Consider the following 27,655-nt stretch of genomic DNA (forward strand, 5'->3'; position numbering starts at 1 on the left):
CACTGAGGTCTGCACTCGAAGAAATAATTGTGATTTTTGTAACTAACTCAGCTGTTCCACAAGCAAGCCCTAATAATTATTTATGGTAAAATAAGGTTTTAAGGGCTTTCACATTTTTTAGTAGGTACTTTAAGCTGATGCAATGAAGCTATTGAGAAAACAAAAAATTAAAATATAAATTTATATAAAAGTATAAATTTATATAAAAGACTTAAAGTGTATATATAATTGTTATTTTGATATTATTAAATGTTGAAAAATTTTTTGTAGTTTGGTTCAGTGTATAAATAGTTGGCCGTGGGCCAGGCAAACTTATTTGCCTCTTTAAGCAGCGAATGGGTGCAAAGCAAGCCATTCGTAAACAAAATAAAAGCAACTTAAATTTAAACGCTTCTCTGAAATTTATATACACGGCTTTGTTTAAGGCTGAGTAACAACAAATTTCACTCTGAATTTATTAAATGCTATAAAACTAATTTGTTTTAATTTTTTTAATATAATCAATTATTTATGAGAAATGAAAACAGCCGCATGAATTTTTTGTATGGCGATTACCATTTATATGCACTCACATGCTGGTCGGCCAATAAAAAATAATTGCCTATCCTGCGAAACACCATAAAATCCTGATGTCAGTAGGCACAAACAAAAAAAAATATGAAGACAGGATTGACATTCTCATGTTAAAGTGTTTACGCTCGCTATCAGACATCTAAAATGACAGTCGTATGGAATATTTTCCCAATTTGCTGCAGGCACACTTTTATGACCACAAAACCTGTTGAAGCGTACTCCGATGCCTCAAGAATGAACCAAATTAATTGGTGACCTGGCGAAATTACTTCATTAGCTGCTAATTGAATTGGCTGTCTCCTGAACGGTGTTGTGGGAAATCAGCCGGAATTTTAGCAATCGGGAGGGCCCTCGACATGATTTATATTGCATTTTGTCAGGGGCGAGACAAAAAACGTCCCACTTGGATGGATGGACTCGCCAACCTTGGGGTAAATAAAAGACAAAACGAAGGACCTGAAATGAAAGGATGTACCCTCGTTTGTGTTTTATATGAATAGAGTCCGCTTTTCCGGTCCGGCACCTCCGCCCCAGCCATTAATCTCTATTTCAACGGAAAATATTCAATCAACCCAAGGGCGCGGAACAGGCGGATCTCCTAATTAAAGGCACATTAAGCGCTCGTTAAAATTAAAGTGCCACTTAAAGGACCGGTCGAAGGATGTGCGTACCGTTTCCATGGCTCCTTCCCATTCACAGGCAACTTGCGAAACTTAATGGGCTATGCAAATGGAAAACTATTGGCAGTATTGAACGAAATGAAAGCGAAAAAAATACTAAATGAAGCATGCAATAGTTGATTGCGTTAAAAAACACTCACTTTTGTGCTTTAATAATTAAGAGCCTCCATCCTTTAATAATTAAAATACGTAAATTAAACTTTTTACGACCGACTTCTAAATTTATTTTCAGCACTTACTAAAACAAATGTAAGCCTCTCGTTAAAATATATCTGTAGATAAAATAGGAAAATAATTTACAATTTAGATCTGCCACTCCACGAAAAATTAGCCGAACAACTAAGAATGCTGTTGATTTTATTTTATTTGAAAAGCTTAGTTTATTATAAATATTTCTACTCTTTACTCATCCAATCGATTGTTTTTATTATTTATATAAAAGTCTGCATGTGAATGGCATCACACAGACAGAGCGAAGCCAAAAGCATTTAACGTATCTCAATAGAAAACCAATTAAGCTCTTGAGTCTAGTGGAGCGGAGCGATATAAATACTAGCACAGGCAAAAAGCAACAAAAATTATATTTCAAATATTCGAAATTGTATAAAATGTTTGCTATTTAAGTATTTATTGGGAAAAGATTTTGACCGTCGTCGGATTATAGTTGTATGCAGATTACGGCTCTGTACGTCGTCCTGATGCCACTACTCGTATCTGCTTGATCCTTGTTGTGAAAAAGTGCATAAAATTTATTTTGGCTTGTCGCTGGCAATAAAATTGTTGGTAAAGAAGTGCCATAAAAGCCTTTAATGGCGCGACTGTCTGTAATTAAAATCCCACACGCGCTGTCGCTCTCGTTTTCCTTAGGCATGAGCATGCATGGCGTATACGTGATGTGAGTGAACTCTAAGCACATGCGACTTTAAAATGCAGTTTAAGTACTTTAATTAAACGGTATTTATTCGAGTGCCCCCATAGTTCCTACTTTATTTTGTAGTTTTTTATGATAGCTTCTAACATTGTCTGTGGCCGGAATATGACCCTTGATTTATGGCCATTTGTTCTTCGCTTTCCAAACAGGCTCATAAATACACAAAAAATGGCAAAAACAAATGGCAGATGTTCGGTAACAAATGGCGCTGGTTTTTTCTGTTGCTGTTGCAGTTGATTCAGTTCCCCGTTATGCAACGCGCCAAATATCAAAGAGCCACGAAGTTAACAGATAATACAACTGCAATGCAATTATTGGGCAACTTGGCTCGTGAGCACGATGCGTATACTTAATTTGCCTGTGGTAAATAATGGCAAACCCATTTCGTTTGGTTTTTGTGATTGCGAGGAGCAATATCCGTTAACGCATTTCCCTGGCTCTGCAGCTCGGTTCCCTTAGTCTTCTCTGGTTTATGCCATTCCCCGAGCATTTGTCTTAGCCTGGCCTGAACCGAGTCCGACATCCCGATAAGCTACGTTTATTGGAAAAGTTTCGATGCCAACGGCTGGGGTGCCGCCTCGACACTTATTTGAATTTATAACCCAACAAATTGTGCAGCACTCTCCACTGCGTTTGCTGCATTTTAATTAGATGCGAACCTCACGGCCGCCTGAGTGCAGTTCAACTTTTAATAAACACTCTAGACAAAAAACTCATGAAATTAATTAATTTGTATTTTTTGTATTTTATTATATTTTTACGCTTAAAAAATAAAGAGTGATAATTATTTGAGTGTGAGTTACTTTTTAAAGACACTTTAACTATGAAAACAACTGTGTTAAACAATGGAACGAAGTGACCTATAAATTGCTAATCAACTTTTTGTTTTAGAGAAACTAACAGGCATATTTGCTAGATTAACAGTTTTGGACTGCCCGCAATGTGACATCTTTTGGTCACGCCTGTCCAAGCTGGCTGACAATTGTGGTGAACGCTTCATTTACGCAAAATTCATTAGCATTTACATACGCTTCATTTTTAATGAACTGACAAATCTGTGCGGCTTCCCCGACCTCTCGCCAGGCCATAAATAAATCCGCGCACAAACACAAATTTCCTCGCGGTCAATAAATCTTTTCCAAAAAATTACACAGAAATGCCTCATGCGTATTTATATGCAAATTAAGATGTTTACAATATTCCCGATGGCTACACTTTGATCTGGGCCAAAATACACGAAGGCGTTCGCTACGATGCCACCAAACAATGAATCATAATTTTATTGACGGATGAGGTATTTGACTCTTTAGACGGCAGTGGCGTCTACGTTTTCCATTCCACGGAAAAAATGTAAAACACGCATTTAAAAATAGAACTGCACATAAGAAACTGGTATATGCTCTATAAATTTTAAATACCTTGAGCTAAAATGTTGATAAATGTACTACCAGTTTACAATTGTTTTTAAATCGTGTTTACAGATTATTTCACTTTTATAAAAATGTGTTATAAATAAAATTAAAAAGTTAGTGTTTATAAATTATTTATAAATAAAAAATGAAAAAAATTGGGAAATATAATAAAGACAAAGATTAATTTTATTTTTATCTGAACTTTATTCATATTTTAGAAGAGCTGTATCTGTTATCTGGGGGCATGATAAGTCAAGTGACTCTATTCACAACAGCATGTGTAGATGAACTCCTATTCATGTGTGGTTAGTCATCAATTTCTTGAAACTGATAATCCATTCCGTCTCATCAATCCCATCATTCATTCATTCATACGTTATAAAACATTTTCCTTTATACTTCGCAGCGAACAAACCTAGTCAGCGAATGGAACTTATCGCTTTGAATAAACCGTTAGCGGACTGCTTCGGCTTAACAACTTGTTTTGCGTGTCGGCGTAAATCAAATGCCACTTTGTTGTGCTGCTTATTTCACTTTTGTTGGGGGCAAGTCAATCAAAATATTATTGTACAAGTATATCGCACAAATGGAAACCGTCGACGAACCCGTCACTCGTTGCTCTCACGCTTACAGTTACGCTGTGGTGCAGCGAAAGGGATCTCGATGCGTAGAACCACCCACAAAGCAACACCCACCGCACATTCACATTTATATTCACATTCGCACTCGTATTCACATACGACCACCCACCGACGTGCCACTTAAATGAGCTGCAAGTGCCGCGGGTGTGTGTGCCATGAGCTGATGCTTTTCATGGCTTGTTTACAATTAATTAGGATTGTTATGCCGCCATTCGATTCAATAATTTCTTTGTGCTAGACGGTATTTTTTAACAGCCGGTCATAAATTTGCGGTCTTGTTTTGGTAGCGAGCATTAAATTCCGGAATCCGACTGCATTTATGGCCCCACGTCTTGGTGAAGTCTTTGCCTTTGATATTCCATTTGATCTGTTCAGTTATTATAATCCGTAGGAATTAAAACGGAAATGTGATTTAATACTCTTAATACTTTTAATAACTCTGATTTAATATTGAAAACGGCAATTACCGCTCAAAGGTCAAAAGGGTATTTATAAGATTTAAATATGATTTTAATTCCCAATTTGGTTGTAACTACAAATCAAGAAAAAGTATATCGTAAGAAAAAAAACAATTGTTTTATTTGCTTATTTTGCTATTGTTTCGGGTTACCTGCATTCATTACTTGTTTAATTATGAATCTGATCAAGAAATGATTATCATATCAAATACGAAATATATGCAGACCTTAAAAAACTGGTTTTGGGTCAATTTCTTGGGCGTTCCGATTAATATTTTGCAACACCGTTGATGCTAGACTGAGATAAACCAGAATCGTAGATCTGTTTAGATTTTGGTTATTTGCGCGCGATTGGTCAATGGAATTATACAGACTTCTTTGAATACGATTACCGCTTATTTTTATTTATTTGAAGATTGAACTAAAATTAACAAAATAAACTTGACATAACTTCTTGACATATGAATTCTCTGACAGCTAGGCTTTAAGCCCCTTCTTTATTTATCATGCATCATTATTATGGCAACTGTCAGCTATTTATAATTCAGTCAAATAAAACTTTTTGATTTGCCGGCAGGGTCGCACGCCTGCAAAAAAGTGTGGCATATTAAATGCATATAAAAAGTATATGTAAAATAAGCGATAGCTTGTGCCATTTGAAGAGCAGATTTCGGTGATTGGTTAAGAATAATTTACTTTGCTTCAGAGTTTACTGTTCGACAGCGAATGCTTTTAAAATGTATTCAACGAATTCCTGATGTTATCAGAAAACTAGTTAAGAAATCGATCTGTTTATAAAGTGAGGATTGTATTCATTTTGCTGCTCTGGTTTGGAATTCAGGGAGTGGTTATTTATTTTAAAAGATGAATAGTTTAGTTTCATTATTAAATTGCATTTATTTAGTTGAAATATTGTTGTTTTCTCTTTGCCGGAAGAAAGTTAAAGTCGTTCAGCAATAAAGGCGTCGCCTGGGAAAAGACGAGTCAGCGATTGAATTGCGGTTTAGTTGGTGTTTAGGCAATCCGACTATATTGAGCTCCTTCCTTTTGTCAGTACCGATCAAATTCGCTTTTATGAGTACACTGCCACGAGGGGTAACTATGTGTGAAATGCGTGAAACAATGCCGTATTTATCGCAACGACAACACCCACAAAGCCAAGAAACCAGATCCGGGGCCAGAGGTATAGGATGAAAGGCATGTGGATTGTACTGAGCAAATACACAAAGCTGCGGCACAGAGCCCTGGCAAAAAGTCAAACATATCAAATCCTAGCCATATCCACAGCACAGTTTCCAAATGGACGCATCAATCCGCACGTGCCAAGTGGATCCGCCAGCACAGCCATCTCGTCCACACAAAGGGGGATTCGAGATATTCAAACCTAGTATATGCGAAGCTCACTGCCCGTATGTTTCTAAACGCATATATGTATGTGCGATTGCATTAGGGTGAACCAAAAACGGACCTCCCTTCATTTGAAACATACTTTTATCGTTTCAAAAATGGTCTAAAGTTGGTTATTTTATATGTTTTTGATTGAAAATGGAGGACTTTTAATATCCTGAGATAGCCTATAGAATCTTTTTTCTCCTTTTTTTCAATATTAAATCTTTCAATGCACTCTCTTAATTGCAGCATGTGCGCCTGGCTGGACAGGCCCCTAATTAATAGACTGTTATGCAAAGCAATCAGTGGGCGTTAAGTGTTTGGTGCTCAACAGATTTTGCAGCTTATAAATTCCATTTAATTTTTCCAGGGGTTTGAAGGGACACGAAAATCGATGGCCGCGGAAAGTAGGCAATAGTATTTTATGGCTTAATTGCTCTAGCACGCCCACCTCATACACATTGGGTGTATATAGGGCTATCGATGGTTTAGTGAATCTGGCACATCGTCCATTTGAATTGCTAACATGGCTCATACATATAAATGAAATTGAGAGTTTATTGCACACTCAGTGGGATCGGCTTGGCTTTATTTTGTTGCTGCCACCGCCATTGGCTCTCCACAGAATTGCTTATTTATTTTTTATTTATGCGTTATGACGGTCGCACTGCCTGAGTGCGGCACACAATGCGTATGCGTGATATGAACAAAGGCTCATCGGGGAATTTAAAATAGGAGCAGAAAAGGCTTTTAGGCCAAACCGTAAATTGAATGCTTCAATTGCTTTCAGTCTACTATCCATCGAGACAAGTGATAGTAAATTTGCACAAAATGAAACCCACTCAAATTTATTGTGCGGCTAGGTTATCTACGAGTTCTCGTTGCTATTTTCGCAGTGCGCATAAAAATGATGAAGTTCATCGAAACTATTTGACAGCCTTTGACTTTTATGTCGCATAAATGATGGTCGCCCATTGATGGAAAAGGGTCCCGACCCAGACAAACAAACGCAGAAAGTCGTTTCGGTCGCCGGCCATAAAAAGTGGATCGACTGGGCGTGTGTGACGAATTAGCATCTTGTATGTGGCATTAGGGGAGTTGACAATATTGTCTTCATACCAAGAGTAGCTCATAAACCAAATTTATCCTTCTACCAATTTAGCATGTAGGAAATCGGCTTGTGTAAACACTAAGTTTTATTTATAAGCCAGCCCTTATGTGAAAAAAGGTAAATCTTGCATCATTTGACCAGAATTTTAGAAAAGCATTTAGCAAAGAAGTTAAACATATTTTACTGATATTTGCATGTTTTCATTTAAATAATCTACCAAAGCATTTTATAACACTCCTGGGAAAATACGGATTTTAACTTCATAAGGCAAAAAACAGCCAACTTGAAAAATGCCTCAACGAACCATTTTATGTTGCATAACCTTTTTGGTCCTCGTAATATTTCGCCAGCTAAATGTGAACTAAAACCTATCTTGTGCTTACCCAAGTGCAACCAAAAATGAACATTAATTATGCAACTGTTAGGCAAATTAAGGAAACTTTTTGTGGATTCATTTACTCATGGCAGCCACATCTTGCCAACATATGCTGCACTTTATGAATTAAAAGCCATTTATTTTGGGCTGCACACACGCAGAGCATTTTGTGTTTGCCTGACAAATTGCATTTGCAGAAATTAAAACTAAATGCACTGGGACACTGCGTTATGGCATGCTAATTAGTCCCCAGCAGCGGTTTTCAGCGAATGTTGGCCAATCGCGAACATGGCTTTCATCCACTGTCTAGACTTCAGACCAAAAAGCGAATTTGTGCGCCAGATAAACATCTTAATGGCCAGGGATTATGATGCAGTGCCCGCTTTTTACCGACAGCCATTAACCGTTCGCCCATTGAACCCTCGTCTTGATCCACACTCTCTAAAAAATATATTCATTAAATGTAATTAATGGATATTGAATTATTGACATATAGATGACAATTTCTATGAATCTGCCAATAACTTGGTCTTAACAAAAGTCTGCAAGATGTCTCAAAAATTAAGATCCCTTTAGTATTACATTTCATAATAAAACCCTACCTTAATCAAAGTTAAAAATATTTATTAAGAATCTCAAAGAAATATATAATATATAATAATATATAATATATATATAAATATATTCGAAAGCTTTGCAAAAAACTTGTTGCCACGCCCTCAAACCCCCAAAAATTAGTGTTGAAATTTTTCATTCGTAGGCGACAGATAGTCGGGGAACTAGCATTCTCTCTTGTTTTCTTTGCTACAGCTCAATGTTTGTACAGTATTACGGCATTCAACAATAGAACATTATTAAAATATGAGGGGTCTTGTTATATCTAGATATATATTTGAAAATTTATATTTTTTTATAAGTTAAAAAATAAATCGAAAAAAAAAACATATAAAATCATTATACGTATAAAGTGCATAATTAGCCTAAATAAGAAAGTGCGCACCAGTTAGATCGTCTATTTTGGATTACGTATCAGACGTAGCATAAATTGTATTCATCGGATGCTGTTTAAATAGAAAATAGTTATCTAAAAATATACCTCGATCAGAGACTATTTACCTTTCCATTATCATTTTAAGTTTGGTGCTTTTCAGTATAAGCAACACAAATATGATTATTCCGAAGGAGGAATCTATGTAGGCTTTTAAATACCGATTTATACTGCACTGTATAAAATAATAATCAACCATTTGCGCAAGTCGGTCAAATAGCCAATACGCGCCCATAATAAGAAAAAGTCGCAGGCACTGTATGTAACTAAAAAGGATATGAAATAGGTATAGTTTCAGATGAGTCTAGTTCTTAAGTCTGAAAATCGAATTCAAGACACGTCGTAGAGCTTTGGTCCTGATGGGCGAACCTCTTGACTTCCGTCTTTACTTTCCAAATGTAAATGGCAGTTAGGACGAAAATTATAGCACTAAAGGTGTTTGGGATTATTAACGGGGTATAACAGTAGCTCCAGACTGTGAACGACGACATTTAAATTCGTACCCTATTTTAATAAACGGTTTCAATAAAGAAAAAACACCTGTAACAGAGCACCCTATATGACCGACATGGGGCAAGTGTCCTGATTTGTCTGGATCATTTTCCCTTATTTGGTTGATTAAAAAAATGACTCCTGTGGGAATAGCAGCCGTACACCAAGCAAAGGTGTTATAAATCAGGAATCGATACCGTGGCTCGTCACGATTCAGCGAAGTCAAAAGTTCCCACAAATGGAAGCTGACCACAGAAAGCCATAAAAACGATGAAACAATAAAGTAGTATCTGATGTATCCTAGAGTGAATAAATTTTTAAATTCTATGTAATCCAATAATACACATAAAACAACCTGCGGCAGCGCAAATGCCGAGTACTAATTTAAAGTGATCCAAAATCCAAATAAAATACACCATGAACATGGAAAAGATAGAGCAAATAAGACACTTTCCAAGTAAATTCCGAAGCTTCTCAACGGAAAGATAAACAGCCAGAGTAAGTATATAGCATACTATCGATATAATCGTTACTGAAAGAAAATAAATTAAAGGTTATTGGAATAATATAGTTATACCGCTGCTGTTACGCTCGGGGGTTCCTGGCAACACGTTTCTGCAGCACCTTCGATTAATAATCCATATGGTTTCCGGAAAGTCTGAATAGATCTCGGGATAAAGACAGTCTTCATCATTGGACAAGATTTTTGCAGATTTGTGGAGGAGTATGGATCCGTCCTGAACAGGGTTTGATAAGAGTGAAATAGGGAAGCCGAAGCGAATCCAAAATCCAACCTTTAGCATCGTGTACTCATCTCTTTTTAGGCTGACAACCTCGTCGCATAGCGGAAACTCCTGCCTTTTAACAAATAATTCTGTGGAATTATGATGTGGTGCCATATTCATATATATATCCATATATCCATATATCCATTTTTGTTAGGTCCAACATTGTTAGTTTAAATTCCCATTTTACGCCATCATTACACTCTCCCGTTTAAAATATTTTAACGGGCGCAGCAGATTTGAATGCAGGGCCTAACTCTGCAGATACAGGCCCTTAAATTGCTTTTAACCGGAAATTTGGACCCACCCATTAGCTCCTGATAGTTGAATTCGACGGTCAGGTTAGTAGGAATTTCAAAATGTTCATAGATATAGGTATCATTGAACCGTTTAACATGTGAAATATTGATGGTTTTATCGTATTTGCAGAGCGGAATTTCCGCACTCGAATTTTTCGCGATGGCTAGAATAATAAGTTTCAACCACAAAAGCATAATTCACACGGAAAGTTAAACTCGACTGAGTTTGCACCCGATTTTTGAGTGCTTTAAATAGCTTGCATTGAAATGTTTTGACTTTTGTAGTCAGCAGCAGAGAAAAATAAGGTTTCTAAAATATACACAATTTTAACACAATATAAGCGGGGTCAATTTCCTAGACCCTCGTGAATGTTTGAAACGATCCAACAACCGATAACCAAAAATAAGTTTTTATACCCGTTACTCGTAGAGTAGAAGTGTAGAGTAGAGTATACTAGATTCGTTGAACAGTATGTAACAGGCAGAAGAAAGCGATTTTGACCTTATGAAGTATATATGTATATTCATGATCAGGATCAATAGCCAAGATAGACGCAGAGCAAGTGCGTTTTCACATGATGCTACGACCACTTTTATTTTTATACCCGTTACTCGTAGAGTAAAAGGGTATACCAGATTCGTTGAAAAGTATGTAACAGGCAGAAGGAAGCGTTTCCGACCATATAAAGTATATATATTCTTGATCAGGATCAATAGCCGAGTCGATCTGACCATGTCTGTCTGTCCGTCCGTCTGTCCGTTCGTCTGTCTGTCCGTATGAACCGCCCAAAACTACCACGCCCACACTTTTTTTTTTATTAAGCTCCATTTCATAAATAAAACATCGGTCAGCTTTTTGAACTGAGTATAAGCTACATAGTTTATTCAATTTCGTGACCTTGAACTATAATTCAAACTATAGCTTTGGGCTATATTGCGGTTATTGGTAAGGACAACCATTTAATTGAACCCAACGTGGAATATTTGTCTAAATTAAAACACAAACAAGCTGGAGAGGCGCTTGCTGCTCGTATCACAGTTGTGTGTGTGTAATGTACGTAGGTGGCACTGGAATGGACTCCTAGTTTGTCGAGTACAGATGGAGCATGTGCTGAACCCCCTTGTTCGCCCCTTTAAAAGGCGGCCCGCTCTTCAGTGTCGCCTCCATTCACCGTCGTCCCCTTTTCGTGCGGTTTTTGGCTGCCTTTGCGTCTGGCACGCCAATTGAATTTGGCCTTGAGACCCTTGAAGGCGCTCGAGCTCTTGAGCACTTTTACTTTCGCCTTGCGCACTTTGCCACTCGACTCGTCACCGCTCACACCCCCTGGCCCCAAGCTCCCCGTTGTGGCACCTCCTGCCACGCCCCCCGCCCCAGCTCCCAGTGGGCGGGTGATGCGCGTAAGTTTGAGGCGTGACCGCGAGATGGCCAAGTCATCTGTGAGCTCGTCAATGGAGCACATCGTGGGCTGGCGCTGCAGTGGCTCCCCGGGGAACTGCAAATCCTCCTCCAGGAGGGAATGGGCATCGCCCACCGATGACAGCTGCGATATTTGCGTCTGGAGCATTCGACGCGGATTATCGAAGAGGTCTTGCCGGCTGCGATTCTGGCCCTGCATCTGAACGCTGTCCATGGACACGCGGTTCAGGCGCACCGACTGACCCGCTGTCGTTCCATTGCCACTGCCATTGGCAGAGCCATTTAGTCCTGTGGTGGTCGTCGCCATGGAAGTCATCGTAGTCCGAACGCTGTCCTGCAGGAGTATCAAGGAATAAAGGGATAATCAGGAAGAGAAGGTGCAGTCGCCGGGCATAAAGTTAACTAATGCAATAAATTTAATTCTTGTTAAATTTGTTATTAAACAATATTATATGCCTTATTAATCTTTTTCATGTTAAATTAAACAAAATTAATAATCATTTTTCTCAGTGCACTCACCGTTGTGTGCAGCCGTAAGGAGCCCGTTGGATTACGGCGAAGGGCGCTGTAGGTATGAGGAAGCCCCCTTCCCTGATTTTTGCCACCCAGTCCAAAGTGTCTAGCCAAAGTTACCTGAAATGGAAATAAATATATTTTTTAATTGTACCTTGAAGTAAAACATCAGTAATTATTATTGCAGTATCTATTAATAAACTTGTAACCTGAAGCCTATTCCAATAAAAACTGAAAAAAATAAAAATCCTGTAGCTTAACTCACCTTGAAAGCCTCACGAAACTTGTGGCTCATGATGTTGTAGAGCAGCGGGTTAATACACGTTGAGAGGAAGTAGAGAACACCGGACGTATAGTCGAGAATGCTGAACACGTCGTTGAACCACTGGGACTCAATGCCCGAGGTGGATCCATAGACCGCCATCAGGCGCTGGGCGTGAAAGGGGGCCCAGCAGATGAAGAAGGCCACGGCCACAGCCACTGAAAAAGAAAAAGTCGGATAAGGGAGTGCGATGCAACCATGAGTTATTTCGGATATTTCATATCCTGCTTACCCAGCATCCGGATGACTCGCGTTTGGGCGCTTATCCCCCGGTTCACATCGTAACATCGCCTGGGAAGCGCCTGCAGGAGCCGACTCCGCTTCAACTTCACCCCGATGAGGACATAGAGCACGCAGATGGCCGTCATGGGTCCGCCGAAGAAGAGGAAACCCGACACAGCAAACACATGGGCGAAAAAGTCGTTTTTCATCTGCAGCAGGCATTTCACAAAAAAATATATACGTATTCGCAAGCGATATGATATGGTTTTGGCTTACAGCCACAGCCGGAAGGCAACGGCTGTAAATTTGATTGCCTGAAATGAGTTGGCCCTGGTAAAGGATTGTCGCTATTTGATCCTGAGGTGCTTCTAAATTTGTAAAAGTTAATTTGGCTATGTTTAGAAAGTCTAAGCTGAAATTTTAGATGCGTACATTTTTAATTGAGCTCTCATTACATTGCGTGTCATTATACGGAATATATCCGTATGCTCATTGTTCATTTAAAGCTAAGTGAATTACAATGCGTTTACCGAGAGTTGAATTAATGTGATAGAAAATTCTTTAAACTATGCACAAAGGCCTTATAGGAACTAACTATTCGGAAAACAGATAATGGCTCAAAGGATCAAAAGAACCGGTTCAGCGAATCAATTAACCAGGTAACTCATACTGGGCAAACGATTGAGTTTGTCGCATCAATCATACGCACCGTGCACGATGTTCCCATGCCCTGCATCACCACGGAGAACTGGATGGCTTGGGGCAGGGCCAGCAAAAGGGCAGCTATCCAGATGGCAAATATGAACTTTACGGCCCGTGACAACTTGGACATCGTGTGCTGCCTGTATCGAAAGCAGAACCAATTAGGCAAGTTTGGGACCAAACGGAAATGGGCAGTGGATGGAATGTGGGCTCTATCACCTGAACGGATGACAAATGGCAATATATCGCTCTACTGTGAACGCGGTAATGGTCAAAACTGTCGCATTGGCCGCCGTTTCCGAGAGAACGCTCTCCAATATGCAGATGCTGTCGCTAAAGGGATAATTATCCGGGTGCCAGAGGTTATAGAGGTCCTGCGGCATTCCTAAGAAGAATATAAGACGTATAGCACGAATAAATAGGTATACATACACCCACAAAGATTATATGTTATATGGCCTAATGTATACAGAAATCACTTTACAATATTTCAATCCAAAATATTTTACATAGTACGAGCAGTTTTAATCTACTTGTGCTTTACAGTTGTTTGGCAATTGGTTAAGTGTTGATAATTATTAATTAGTGAATTTGCAGTTTATATGAATTGTATAAGAAAACCTGAGGCGTCGAGATGCGAATCGATTTGACCTTCTGCCAAATATCTGACTATAGATTTTATTGTTCATTTACTAATTTCAATTTAATATGCCTCAGTTCCCTTTATTGTTTGCACTACTGAACTGAATTAAATTGTTATTCGAAAACCATGAAAATGATAGTTTTGCACTCACCTGAGCATAACAAAATCATGTCGGATATAGCCAGGTTAAATAGATAAAAGTTTGTGGCCGTGTGCATAAAGTTGTTCCGCGAAATAACGATGCAGGTGATGAGGTTGCCCAGAACGCCAGCGATAAATATGAGGGCGTAGCCCACGCTTAGGGTGGCCAGCAGGGAAAGTGGGGTCATCGAGGTCACCGTTGGCAGCAGCTCGTTCGGCTCAAGGCCCTGAAGAAGGCTCGTCAGGTTGTCCGCGGAGATGTTCAGCACTTGCGTCAGATTTAAAAGGAATTTCTCATTGTGAAACAGTTGCAGATCGGTTGCCAGGACACCGGAACTGTTAGTGGGCAGCATTTTGACTGCCATGGGGTGTGTGTGTGTGTGTGGAGTGTGTGCTGTTGTGCTCTTGTGTCCCCTGGTAGCAGTATATGCGCACTATTATTTTCGAATTTCTTTGGAAATTTCAGACTTCTGCTCATGTATTCTTAATCGAAGCTTTCGCTCGCAGACAATGTTTTCATAACGCCCCTTACGGGGGCTCATCAATTTCGACTTAGGCCAGAGCCACTCCACTTGCAATCTGTTGTCATGAGTGTAGGATTAAATTTCGTGTCAGCTGTGTGCGTTAAGGTGGACCCTATGAGCTATTTCAACCAAACTATGCTATTAGAATTTCTAGAAATTGAAATAAAATTGGTGATTTTTCGATTATCAAGAGTTTTATTGCTAACTGAATTGGTTCCAGTTTCATTAAAAATGCTTTTAAATGGTCTGTTTAAGCCTTTGACTTTTGAATAAAATTTAGAAGTTCTTAATGCAAATTAAGACGGTTTCGTTTAGTTAAAATTATTGATTGTTCTTCAATTTTTAAAATGTTCAAAAATATCTTTAAGAGTATGGTTTAAGAACAGTTAAGTAATGTAAGAAATATAGTTTATAAGTTAAAGTATAACATTAAAACTTTGAAATTAGTTTCGGACTCTTTCGATGCTGTTGCCATTGCGTTTAGCCCAGTTTAGTAAATTACAATAAATTATACATAAACATATTTTGGTTGATAAACTGTTTAGCTCGCGAAGGTCCACCCTAGAGAGCGCGTCTTAAAGCGTGTTTGTGTCCTGTGTGTTTACCTGGCATCCTGGGAAACTGGCAGGCGGCAGTCAGGCGTGTCCTAGCGAAAGACCAGGCTCAGGGCGAGTGGAAGCTGAAAATTAATTTGAATTGCTAAGTGGCATTTAGTCAAAATATTTGTGTACACGGGATGAATTTAAGGATGTTGCTACAAGGCTCAGTAGGCGCACGCCACTCCGCCTCCCGCCCAACCAGGCCGACCAGGTGGCAACAAATGAAACGAGCCAGAAGCTCAAGGTCAGGTGGTGGATGAGCTGGACAAGGAGAAGAAGATGGCAAATGGACACCGGGTGACTTAATAACATTAACATAGTTTTATTCCATTCAGATGATGAGTGATTTCGGCTGCTGCTGTTATTCACATTCTGCCTATATTTTTCGTTATTTTTGCTGCTGACCGCCGTTGACCGTTTTTGGCCGTTTTCATTATCATTATCATAAAAAAGTTTCTACAATATATGCACGGCCAAAAGAATGCTGTCGAATTAGGTTTTATTATATTGTATATTCGATCAAACTGGTTTCCATTTATTCATTTTTCTTCGTTTTTCGTTTCGTTGCCCGATGATTTCGATGATCGACCGTGTATCATCCCACCGAAAATTATGCACCCGCCCATGTCCATAAAGTGTGAGTTTTGTATTTGGTTTACTATTATTTTCCATATTTTGCGTTTGCCAAGCCGGTTCGCATAAGGCATAATATGTTATTATAGATTCTGCACCATTAGTGTTTCGGGTCAATGGATTTCACTGGCAATCTGGAGATCTTAAGGCCCCGATAATGCCTTATTTATTTTCAACTTGTTTACAACTGTTTCAACGCTCCTGTTTGGGGCTTTTCATTCCGCCTAATGACAATTAATTATATTTTTCGACTCTCGGCCGGCTATCGTTTGTGCATTTAAAACACGTTTAATTTAAATTTATCAAACGATGCCTGCCACATTTTTCGGAATGCATTTATTTTTTATGGCTTTGAACTGTTTTGATTTTGTCACTCTGCGAGCATTTCGCATTTGCGAGCATTGCACTCAGTACTCCTCCCTTTCTTCGACTCACTTTCTCTGGATTGGGATTTCGTTTTGTTTTTCTGGTATTTTATTGAAATATAGCTAATCAGTTTTTACCATGTGCTAAATGTTGATTAATGACCGCAACGCGTTGGGCTTAATTTGACACACACATTCACAGAATTAATGACTTTAACTATTTGTGTATGGCACTGATTAATTCTGGTACGTACAACGATTCTCCGAAACGAAAAATTATGACTGAGGGGCACGTGCAAATTGATGCTTTTCCCGATATCTCGTTTTATTTCGTCGTCAAGAAATCCGAAAACTTAAGAACCGAAAGAGCGACGGCGGCGGCTACAGCAACGGGCCGCAGCATCCGACTGACTGGGTTTTTGGCCAAAATATCTTGGCAACGAAGTCCGTTCGGGCCACGGCCGTTAACAGCGACGCAACAGAGACGTCGGCAGCGAACAACTACCGGTTGCTTTTCGGCTCTCTGCGACGGCGCGCTGTGGGTTTTCGGTCCTATATGAAGGGTCGCCCGGCAAAAGGGTAATAAAAATGCAAATAATTCTGGAGTGTCATGCAGTTTATCTTATTTAGTGCCGTATTAATTTGCCCATGGCGGCAAATTGTTTGATTATTATGTTAAGAGAGCCAAAGGACAATGCAAATGCCGACCTTGTCGCCCACTTAAAACCCAACTAAGCCCAGAACCACAATCAATTTAAGTGAAGGCAGCGCGGTAAAGGTGAAGTGGTCGCTCAAGGAATAAAAACAGAAATTTAATTTAGAAAAGCTGCACGCACTGAAGTGGCGACAACTTTAAAAATAAAAGTGGTTTTTCTGTAAACTTTATATTGAATAAAAATAGAAATATACCACATTTCCCACCATTCATTTTCATTACCTTGCACCGCGCCAATATTGCATGTAACCTCCACTTTATATAGCGCTTTCTGTACAAAACTTTTATTCCTGGATTACTGAAGCGAGGACAACTAAATTGCTTAAAATTAATTTGTGAAACCACTTTGTACGCCGTTGAGCCCCAGACATCAAGTCACAAAATTGGACATGATTCCGTGGTTTTATGATCAGTCAAAGGGAGATTTTATTAGTGCCCCGGGGTCTAACTTTTATGACTATGTGCGGGAAAATCTATCAGAGCTTTGCGGCTCATAAAATGTGTATTTTCCTATCCCAGCGCTGGTGCGATATATATTAGGAGCAAACAAATGTAGCAAATGTATATGAGACGTTTGGAAAATCGAATTGCGAGGCAATCAAATCAAGTCCATTGCATGCATTCAATTTCTCAATTTTTATGTAAATAATTCGAAACAATTTTTTGGCACTTAATCAAAACAAAGTCCTAAACAAACAATGAATACTGGGTGGTGTGGAATAAAAAAATAGGGTCGGAGTTCTCATTTCTTTGTCAGAGGCCCTACAACGTTTCCCTCTTAATCTCTACATCGAGTATCTCATGAATTCAAAGGAAGGGAAAACAGAGCACGTGCTGCAAAGGCATTCCCAGTCAAAACTTTGGCTGCCAATTGTTGACGAAAGCCGAGAAAAATGGGCAAGAAAAAGGAAAACGGGGGAGATTTTCGTTTGCTTTGCTCTTTATGAACATTGGACATGACATCAGATTCAGGGCGTCTTGTTTGGCATTTTGAAGTTTTGCCTTTTGCACAGGACTCTGTCATCAGGCGACGGCGGCATCCTCGTCAGCAGTTTGCTTGAATTTTTGTGCAAGTTTCCAATTCATTTAGTTTTATTGCACGCAGAGAGGGGAGGCCAAAAGTCATTTGCAGTTCGACCAACCCGTTGCCGCGCACTGCTTTCCCTAACTTTCACCTAAGTACAGGCAATATTATATTAGAGTTGGGTCTTATATGAATAAATATGAAACTTGTCTGCCAGGACCTGATAGTGGATACGAGCCCAGACATTTAAAATATTTCAAATTGGCTCATTTCACATTTCAAGGAACTCTAGCAAGTCTAATAAGGGATGCCACATCAAAAAAAATGTATGTGTGAGTTGAGTATGCGAATAAGCTTGAAATCGAAAATTTTTTCATAGTATTGTTATAGTTCTGTTTATTCTTAACTTAAAAAATGTTAATTCATATAATTAAACGCTTGTTTTGTTGGTTTTCTTATCATTAACTAAAGAATTACTTAAGTTTTCGTTTGCTTTTATGCATCAGAGTATAAACTTTTCTGCAAAGCTTCAGTTTTCTTTACTAAGCGCCACCAATTTATTGAACCTTCTCACGCGCTCAACAAGTCGTTGACAAAATTTCATAGCTCGTGGCTAATTGTGACCTTCGATTGGCCAAATGAAGCCAGACTTCCACATGCACTGCAAGGCCTTTCAAATAATTGAATTCCCGAAGAACAAAAATGAAGGTGTGCGTGTTGGCTGGAGTTCATTTGGTTAAAAGCCCGGCAATTGCCCTCGTCGGAAAGCCATTACCAGCCAAGATGCCCAATTTCCAACATGAAAGAAGAGCACTTCCCATACACTTTGGCCAACGGGTTGTATGAGTAATGCGAGCTAAGCTGAAAGCGTGGGTTTTGAGTGCCCACTACTCGTATATAGTATGTAAAGAGATATTATTGTCCCGGCCGATAGTTCAATGTTCTCTGCTCCTGGGAAGGCAAAAGGCCAAGGACTCCCGCATTTAGTTTAATTGCAACTAATTAGCCACGACTGAAATTACATGACGCACTCAAAAGTGCTTAAGCCACAATCGCAGAGCCCTCATTTTGGCATCGTTCATCAAGCTACTACGAGCTAATCAGTTACTCTAGTTATGGTCTTTTGGCCACAACATTATCATTGTGGCCTCACCCAATGCAATCGTAAATCAAGGCCAGAGTCCGAGAGCTTGGACCAACTGCTGTGCCCTCGAGACTGCGGTCGACCCTTTTCGATTAGGATCTAGTAGTCCTTTGTCTCTGACTCTGTAGGTGGCCTACATGTGTGTCAAAAGGCATTATGCTAATCAGCATCACCCATAGGCCAATTGAATCATTCAGATTCAGAGGAACACTCTAACCACTTGGTTTACATGGCGTATACGCAACCTCTAAAGGTCAGTGGGTACAGCACTAATATTGTGTGTCCTGGCGCTTTCATTATTTACTTTGTAGCTCATGAATTAAGCAGGAAATAGACTTTCAGATTGCGGACAGTGATTATTTGGGGCAATATTAATTTAACGAATTGTCGACGGATCAAAGTGCGTGTAACTCTGTTTGGTATCTTGTTGATGCTCAGGACGAAAACAGAACAATGTTGAATTGCGTCAAATAAAAATTTCGTCATATTAAAAATGTAATGCTAAGGAAAACTAAAACTCAATTGAAACATGTTTTTTTTTTACCTCTTATTTTGTACTACTTAAATGTATATATGTATGTGGGTACTAGTATACACCATAAAATCTTCAAACCCACCCGCAGGAATTTCCTTAATATCCAAGAGCCTTTTAGCGAGCCTCAAATAACCGGATTGTGGTCATGCTTCAGCAACTGTGCATATTTACCGCGACCAGACAACCATGCCAAATTGGACTGAAAACTCTAAGGCCAGGCGTCTTCTCCTCCCACAAGATAAATATCTCTAAGACCAGAACAACAGGCAGCTTCAATTGAAAGCGAGGCCCCAGGCGAATCGAGACCAGAACGGAGGAGGATAATGAAAACAAATCCACAAATCTGCGGACAAGGGCCGACATTAATATGCGGTTCGGCATCCAGTAGGTCAGCGGGAAATCAGGCCTCATGTACTGCAAAACAAACACATTTATTCTCTTACTTTATGATGTACAAACGGCTTTGATTTCTCATTTGATTCGAAGTCGGAGAGAAAACAATTGAGGCGGTCGCCTTTGGCAATAAGTATTAAAACTAAGTGCCAGTGCTTTTGGCGCATTTGCAATTTCAATTAGCCCCGCGCAACTACCGATTCAATTGGATCGACTGCCCCTTTTGGCTGCGCTCTATTAAACTGGATGCCTGCGACATTACTCATCCGACAAGTAAGCCATAACTTACGGCGACTGAGACGCAGACGGAGTCAAGGTGAAGTGCATGAATTTATGAATGAAATTAGGACCAAATGTTTGCGCCCCTCACACAGTCGCAGAAAGCCAGACAAACATGGAGAGCCAAACGGCCAAGAACCGCTGTTAGTTAACATTTGGCTAACAGAAGCCGTCGACAAGTGCCACGATTGCCGCAAGGCAACTCAGTCTTTCACCGACTTTCCTTCATTTCGGACGTGTGCGATTACAAAAAAAATTTTATTCCAACCAAACAGATCCGTTAAAATGAGAAAAAAATATAAAATGTATTCAAATTGTGCACAAAAAATGTAGTTATTTTCTTCGGAAAATAATATTATGATGTATTTGAACAAATCGATGAATGGTTCAACAAAAATAACTCAAAACTCCCAAGCCATTTTCCACTGATTAAATATGTCTAAATAATTGGCTAGCAAAGTGCAAAACTAATTTTCCGTTCGGTGAGTCCGTTTTATTGAGTGCAAAAGGGTTAAAAAACCCACAAACGGAACTTCTAAAACGTTTCACGACAGCAAAAAAAAAAACAAAAAAGGAAAGGAAACACACACCTAGTGTGACTCAAAAACGAATAAAGATACGACAACAAGGATTGACAACAAGAGAGGAGACAATTCGCGTAACAAAAGTAAATACACTTTTGTTATTTAATCTAGCCTTCGTAAGAGTCGACATGGCAATGGCAATTTATTCAGGACCCTTTTTTTTTTGTTCTCAGAATTTAAAATACTCTTATTCCCATTTAACTAAATTGCTTACCTTCGGCAACCACAAAGTTTAATTAAAAAATGTGAAGCCATCGTCCGCATGGCCGACTAGACACCTGGGCAATGCAACTAGATTGCGGTTTAAACTCATTCTCCAACTGAAATTGAATTGCAGACCTTAATATGGTCCGCGTGGCATTGCGTTGGCTGATTGGATTGTGTAGATCGAAGACAGACATTTGTACACAGACTCGGAATCAGCCACCGATTCCCAAGCCACCAACTTTGAGCCCAATCATATCTAAATCAACTTTTACACCTGAGCTGGCAATTCAATTATTTTTCCAATTAGTTTGCGTCAATAAGATGTCGCTGTGATGCTGACCTCTCGAGGTTCGTAGGCTCACTAAGTGCGTAGCATACTTTCGGGGGCTTCTTTGAACGGCTCTTCGCAGGGAACAACGCTTAACGAACAGAAAACATAATTAATTAGACGTATCAACCAGAATTCTGGCTGCAAGCCAATAATCGGGCTTGGCAAAAGCTGTGCATTAGTGTTCCGTTACTTGGTCTTTGACTTCTAACCCTAGAATATGATTCTTGGCAGCGAGGAAAACCCGCTCGACTTCTTTTGGTCGAATTATGAGTGAAATATTACCACTCATGTTATTTCGAACATCTTTAAATCTCCGACCCTTGTGGAACCAATAAGAGAATCCCATTTTTCCCATTTTTATCGGGGCTGGAAAAACTTTTCCACACATGCAATCATGTTTCGTTTCACTTATCATGGCTAAAACCTAGCAAATAGAAAAAGTTTTTCATCCACAACCATATCTGTATTGAGTGCCAGCAATCTGTATTGCTTAAGCTTAAGATGTTTACTATTAATAGAGCCAAGTGGCAAATGACATACGGCTTACAGAGAAAATAACTTCAAACTCAATTACAGTTATACATATTGAATCTTTTTACAAGCAGCCAGTAGTCTTGGTCTAATAATATATGTACAACAAATACATACAACAAATATATAAATATATTAATAATAAAATAAAGAATGAAAGAATATATTTTTTTGTATAAAAGTCCAAAGGACCTTTGTGTGACTTTTTTCTCCCTGCATAAGTGAAGATGTTTACTATTAATAGAGCCAGGAGCAAGTGACAAGTGGCAGCAATCAAGTGTTTTTATTTCGGGACTGCATGTATAGTAAAAGGCAATTTCCTGATCGAAGGTTTAAGATACCTGATGCCGTCCGGCTGAATGTGACGTCAGCCTGGCTGGGGATTAAATTTAAATTCATTCTTGAGTCTAATGACTTTTAATGTTGTTTGCTTCACAGGCGAGTGCGCAATTTTTGGGCCTGTCGTCGACTGCTTATCGACTATGTGCCACCGCAGCCGCAAAGGATACGACAGACAGTATTAATAACACATTGATACGAGTGGGCGGCCGATTTGGTTTTGTTTTTCTTTCCTAACTTGGCGGTCGAAAGGAGTGGTGTGGTGTAGAGTCCACAATTAATCGACGACAGCTAGCATGTTGCAAGGCGTCGCCATCACCATAGCCAACGACAGCAACGATGATGGCCTCAATCAATCATTCATGGCTCATGTGTCGCCTAGTCCCAATCAGAGTTCATCCATCGGTGTGGGCATGGGTATGGGCATGGGCATCGCCTCCTCCACGATGCCCAATCCCAGCGAGAGCCCCGAGCTGTTGCTGCTAAAGAACGACAAATTCCTAACACATGTCGCCCATCTGCTGAACATAACGACCGAGAATCTTTCAAATCTCCTGGGTTCCACGAATGGCACAAATGCAAGCACAATGGCAGCGGATTCGCCAGTCGACGAGTCCCTGACCCTGCGAACCGCCTTCACCGTTTGTTATGCCCTCATTTTCGTGGCCGGCGTGCTGGGTAATCTTATCACCTGCATTGTTATATCGCGAAACAACTTTATGCACACGGCCACCAATTTCTATTTGTTCAACCTGGCGGTTTCCGATTTAATACTGTTGGTCTCAGGTGAGCTGGCATTTTGTGGGACACCATGGCGTATGCGTAATGCGGCAAATATCCTGCAGGCATTCCCCAGGAGCTGTACAACCTTTGGTATCCGGACATGTATCCCTTCACGGACGCCATGTGCATCATGGGCAGTGTGCTTTCGGAAATGGCCGCCAATGCCACAGTTCTCACCATCACAGCATTCACTGTAGAGCGATACATAGCCATCTGCCATCCATTCCGGTGAGTTTAATTGGTGACTATTTTAAAACATATGTATATATTACTTCAAACATATGCATATAAAATATTTATTTATTTTCAAAAAATAATAATTTCTTCAGTGTTATTACTACGCTCTTATTATCAAAGTGGATCATGCATAATTATGACAGACCATAAATAGATAAATGAAACTTGATTAGTGTCAGTCTGATATACTATGATATAAAAGCACAAAAGTACCTCACAAATTATGGCCACAATAATTATTCATAACTAAACAGTCTGCCTGTGGAATGATAAAATAGTTCTGGCTTGACAACCGAATTCCCATCATTTTTAAATATACCAAATTCATTAGCTTTCATTTATTGGCACTAATTAATAGTCACGTCGATAAATGTACCAAGTTCATTATAGACTACGCTAATTTCATTCATTCATAAATGCGCTGTAATAATATAAAGATATAAAGTAAAGACTAACTAGTCATATAATTGCTGCGTACCTACATATTTTTTTTTTTTTTTTTGAATGGTACAGCAAAACTTTAAAGAAACAGACTTCACATTGATATCACAAATTGCCTTATGTCCAGACCATTTTGCGGTCTAAGCATAAAATTGCTTCCTTTAACGAAAACGTCTGGGTTCCATTCACGATTCTTGGTACGCTTCAGCCAAACCCATGTTACACTTCCTTTGATTCAGAAACTCTTGAAGACTAGAAGAACTAAAATTTAAAAACCTTTCATGGTTTTTTCAAACTGCGTATCCAACATAATCTTTGGATTTTTTACAAATTTATTTTAATGAATACAAGCACTTGGAGTATGTCCTTAGGAATATGCAGACACAAAAGGGTGGTTTTCTAAAAAGTGGCACTCCAAGTCTGATTACAAAGTTAAGGAAAAAGTTTTCATTTCTGTGAAGTTGGGATTAAATATTCTTGCCGAACAGAGTATGAGGATTTTACGTTTGCTATTTGATAGTATTATAGTTATTTTGCGACCAAGCAGCTTGTATTCCTTCCCATTTACAGCCACATTCAAAGTGAATAATTATGGTGCATTCAATATTCAAAGCTTTAAGGAGAAACATAAAATGCGTAATAAGAGTAGGTGGTCACTGCTTGTACTTTACAGCCGTAATATTTTCCATCTCATATCTGCCCACGTTTATTCGAAGCATCCACATCATCTTGTTCTTAATACTTAACATATAATGTAGCCTAATCTTTTCGTCATTTGTAGGCAGCACACCATGTCAAAATTGTCGCGGGCCATTAAATTTATATTTGCCATTTGGCTGGCGGCCTTCCTTTTGGCCCTTCCGCAGGCCATGCAATTTTCGGTGGTCTACCAGAACGAAGGATACTCGTGCACGGTGGGTGGACTGAAATGTGAAAACCAACTGACGCATCACCGAGTGTCCTTTTCGCTGTTTATTTCCTTAGATGGAGAACGACTTTTACGCCCATGTGTTCGCCGTTTCGGGATTTATTTTCTTCTGTGGACCCATGACGGCGATTTGTGTACTTTACGTGCTGATCGGAGTGAAGCTGAAGAGGAGTCGCCTGCTGCAATCGCTGCCACGAAGGACCTTCGATGCGAATCGCGGCCTAAATGCCCAGGGACGAGTCATCAGAATGTTGGGTAGGTGAGTTGAGTTGGCGGCTTGATTGATTAAAGACAGCAATATGCCCCACCGCCAACCAGAAACAACAAGAACATCCACGGCTGTCAAAACTTTTTCCGCCGAAAGTCTTAAATTGAAAATTACTGTCACCATATTTGCGTTGGCGAACATCAAACAGGGAATTCGTCATGGCCCCGCCCTCATTGCCTTCCGCCCCTTTCATTTGCACTTGCGTCATGTAGGCTGAACGTGTTTCGGGTTTTTGCTGTGTTTTCCTCAACGGTGTCGTTAATTTTCGCAAACATGTGTGTGCGTATGCGAAAAGCTCTTAAATGGCCATCTAGCGTATGAGGATAAGGTGAAGCCAGGTGTCACCTCAAAAGTAATCAAGCCAGGCCACTTAAATGAACTTAAGACTGCTGGGTACGCACAGCAAGCTTAAATATTTGGAAAATGAGTGCCTTGAATCTATATATGTCCAATTATTAGGAATATTATTAGCTGTTATAATATAAAGGAATTCTGAAACATATTTGTTATTATTCAAACATTTCCTCTATTATTTGGTACAGTAAATATATTTAAGTGTAAGTCCGGGTAAACTGCTAATTCCCAAAGAGCCATTTTCCATTACAGGCTACGAAACAACGCTAAATTTACGGTTGCTTTTTACTGGAAATCCACAGCCCATTGATTTCGAAGTTTACCATTGCCCCTGGCCTGCAAATGGAAATTGATGGACAAATTCAGATTAGGAGCAGAGCCTTAACAATAAATTAATTTGGGCTGCAAGGGTGTAAATGAAAAACACTCGTTTCCAGGGCTTGGGTTTACATAGATAGTAAATATTATTTATCGTTTGCTAACAGGTAAAACCTTTCCTTTATCAACATGTGTTTTTTCACTGAGTTCTATACACAAACTATTCTCTTTCGGGGGATATAAAAGATTAGGACCACTTACAATATGAAAAATACCTTTTCCGGTGACCTAGTTGTTCAGGGGTTTTAATACGTTGCTTATCCTTACTTGACCGTATTTGCAGTAGCTGTAGCCGTCGCCTTCTTCCTCTGCTGGGCTCCATTCCACGCCCAGCGTCTGATGGCAGTTTACGGACTGAATCTGATTAATATAGGCATCAGTCGGGCCGCCTTCAATGATTACTTCCGGATACTTGATTACACGTCCGGGGTGCTCTACTTCCTCTCCACCTGCATCAATCCGCTCCTTTACAACATCATGAGCCACAAGTTCCGCGAGGCCTTCAAGGTAAGCCCATAGGATCAACCCTCTATCCAGGCAACCACTTCATAAATAATAATCCATTATTAATTGGGTCCATGTTTTTTGTTACGTTCCTACACGCATTTAAATGTAAACATTGTTTATACAAAATTGCTTCTTTCTTAAGATCACTCTTACGCGACAGTTTGGGCTGGCTAGAAACCACCATCACCAGCAGAGCCAGCACCACCAGCACAACTACAGTGCCCTCCTCCGGCAGAATGGATCGATGCGTCTGCAACCAGCCAGTTGCAGTGTGAACAACAACGCGCTGGAGCCCTATGGATCCTACCGAGTGGTGCAGTTTCGTTGCCGGGATGCGAGCCACCAGTTGTCCCTGCAGGACAGCATTCGCACCACCACCACAACCACGACGATAAACAGCAACAGCATGGCAGCCGGAAATGGAGTTGGTGGGGGTGGGCGGCGTCTGCGGAAACAGGAGTTCTATGGACCAGTTCCGGGTACAGCAGTTCCCCATCGAATGCTGCAGGCCCAGGTGTCCCAACTGTCGTCGCTGGGCGATGCCAACTCACTCCTGGAGTCGGACGTGGTGGACAGGCACTACGCATCTGGACGAGCCAAAAGGGCTCTCTTGGCCACCAAAAGTGGTGCCCTGCTGGTGACACCAACACAAAGTAGTGACCCAGCGGAAGTCAGTCAGCCCGCCACTCGTCTCAAGCTGACTAGGGTGATAAGTTGGAGGGATGAGGTGGCCAACACCAGCACTCCGCCCTTTTGTGGTAGCCACAGTTTGCCGGATCCGGAGACTTGTCAATTGACATCAGTGGCTGGTCGCGGTTCCCGCAAGTTTCCTTGGCGAAAGCGAAGGCAAAAAACGGAGGATCCCAGCAGCGAGGGCTTGACCTATGGCTCGCCCAAATCCCAGTGATTCCAGCTGGCTGATAACTAGAGTTATGCTTAGTTAGGCATTGTTTAGTTAGCGCAATAAACTTTTCTATCTGTAAATAAGCCATAAGCCACAAAAAGTCCAGCGATTTGCATGCAAATTTCGGTTGACCATAAAAAAATTGAACGAATGGGCATGGTCCAGACGATTTATGGGAGTCATAAAGCCAGGATAATGAGGCTGCGGCGTATCGTGACGAATACATGCGCGGCATCTTTCTGCAATAGGAACCGCATCGCACACATAAATTAAGTGTTAAGTGTTGAGCTACCAGCTAAATAATGAGAATAAATAAAAATTGTTCCCAACATTACAGCAAAATCCTTTTAAATGTGTTTTCCTTTCATATTGCATGCCATTTACATTGAAGTTCACCTGCATTCCAACTTGTCCAGGACCAAAGGAAAAATCGGAAAACAGGTTACATCTCAGCTTTTGCAGCTGCACCGTTTCCAGGCAATCTGTTCCTACCTTTT

General features: G+C 40.0%; 2 protein-coding genes and 1 pseudogene across 13 annotated transcripts; 1 reads left to right on the plus strand and 2 right to left on the minus strand.

Annotated features, from left to right (window-relative positions):
- Positions 1–8,683: 8,683 nt before the first annotated feature.
- Positions 8,684–10,390, minus strand: LOC26534595 (annotated as a pseudogene).
- Positions 10,391–11,048: 658 nt separating this feature from the next.
- Positions 11,049–16,683, minus strand: LOC6536943 (pyrokinin-1 receptor). Of its 8 annotated transcripts, none has more exons than XM_039375829.1 (9): positions 16,531–16,683; positions 15,285–15,358; positions 14,166–14,423; positions 13,591–13,756; positions 13,379–13,511; positions 12,680–12,878; positions 12,391–12,605; positions 12,132–12,245; positions 11,049–11,946 (listed from the first exon to the last, which is right to left on the minus strand). In XM_039375829.1, the coding sequence occupies exons 2-9, from the start codon at positions 15,289–15,291 to the stop codon at positions 11,329–11,331; spliced, it is 1,710 nt and encodes a 569-aa protein (XP_039231763.1). In that variant the 5' UTR covers positions 15,292–15,358; positions 16,531–16,683; the 3' UTR covers positions 11,049–11,328. The 8 variants fall into 8 exon arrangements, with proteins under 8 accessions (XP_039231763.1, XP_039231761.1, XP_015048022.1 ...); XM_039375827.1 differs by having other exon boundaries at positions 14,166–14,734; XM_015192536.2 differs by having other exon boundaries at positions 16,415–16,683.
- A 3,885-nt stretch (positions 16,684–20,568) lies between these two features.
- On the plus strand, positions 20,569–27,500 carry LOC6536944 (pyrokinin-1 receptor). 5 transcript variants are annotated; one of them, XM_002097477.3, is made up of 7 exons: positions 20,570–21,033; positions 22,458–23,144; positions 23,204–23,369; positions 24,601–24,733; positions 24,804–25,002; positions 26,031–26,254; positions 26,397–27,500. In XM_002097477.3, the coding sequence occupies exons 2-7, from the start codon at positions 22,655–22,657 to the stop codon at positions 27,159–27,161; spliced, it is 1,977 nt and encodes a 658-aa protein (XP_002097513.1). In that variant the 5' UTR covers positions 20,570–21,033; positions 22,458–22,654; the 3' UTR covers positions 27,162–27,500. The 5 variants fall into 5 exon arrangements, with proteins under 5 accessions (XP_015048023.1, XP_002097513.1, XP_039231749.1 ...); XM_039375815.1 differs by having other exon boundaries at positions 26,034–26,254; XM_039375814.1 differs by having other exon boundaries at positions 20,570–20,848.
- The last annotated feature ends 155 nt before the right edge of the window (positions 27,501–27,655 follow it).

The sequence above is a fragment of the Drosophila yakuba genome, chromosome 3R, assembly GCF_016746365.2.
Source record: "Drosophila yakuba strain Tai18E2 chromosome 3R, Prin_Dyak_Tai18E2_2.1, whole genome shotgun sequence".
NCBI lineage: Eukaryota > Metazoa > Arthropoda > Insecta > Diptera > Drosophilidae > Drosophila > Drosophila yakuba.

Coding starts and splice junctions, on each gene's coding strand:
- LOC6536943 (XM_039375827.1), bottom strand. CDS start 14,520: ATGGCAGTCAAAATGCTGCCCACTAACAGTTCCGGTGTCCTGGCAACC. Junction 12,879..13,378: donor GCATGGGAACATCGTGCACG/GTGCGTATGATT, acceptor TGCCTGCTGCAG/ATGAAAAACGACTTTTTCGC. Junction 11,947..12,131: donor CCTTACGGCTGCACACAACG/GTGAGTGCACTG, acceptor ATACTCCTGCAG/GACAGCGTTCGGACTACGAT.
- LOC6536944 (XM_002097477.3), top strand. CDS start 22,655: ATGTTGCAAGGCGTCGCCATCACCATAGCCAACGACAGCAACGATGAT. Junction 25,003..26,030: donor ACGAGTCATCAGAATGTTGG/GTAGGTGAGTTG, acceptor CCGTATTTGCAG/TAGCTGTAGCCGTCGCCTTC. Junction 26,255..26,396: donor AGTTCCGCGAGGCCTTCAAG/GTAAGCCCATAG, acceptor TTCTTTCTTAAG/ATCACTCTTACGCGACAGTT.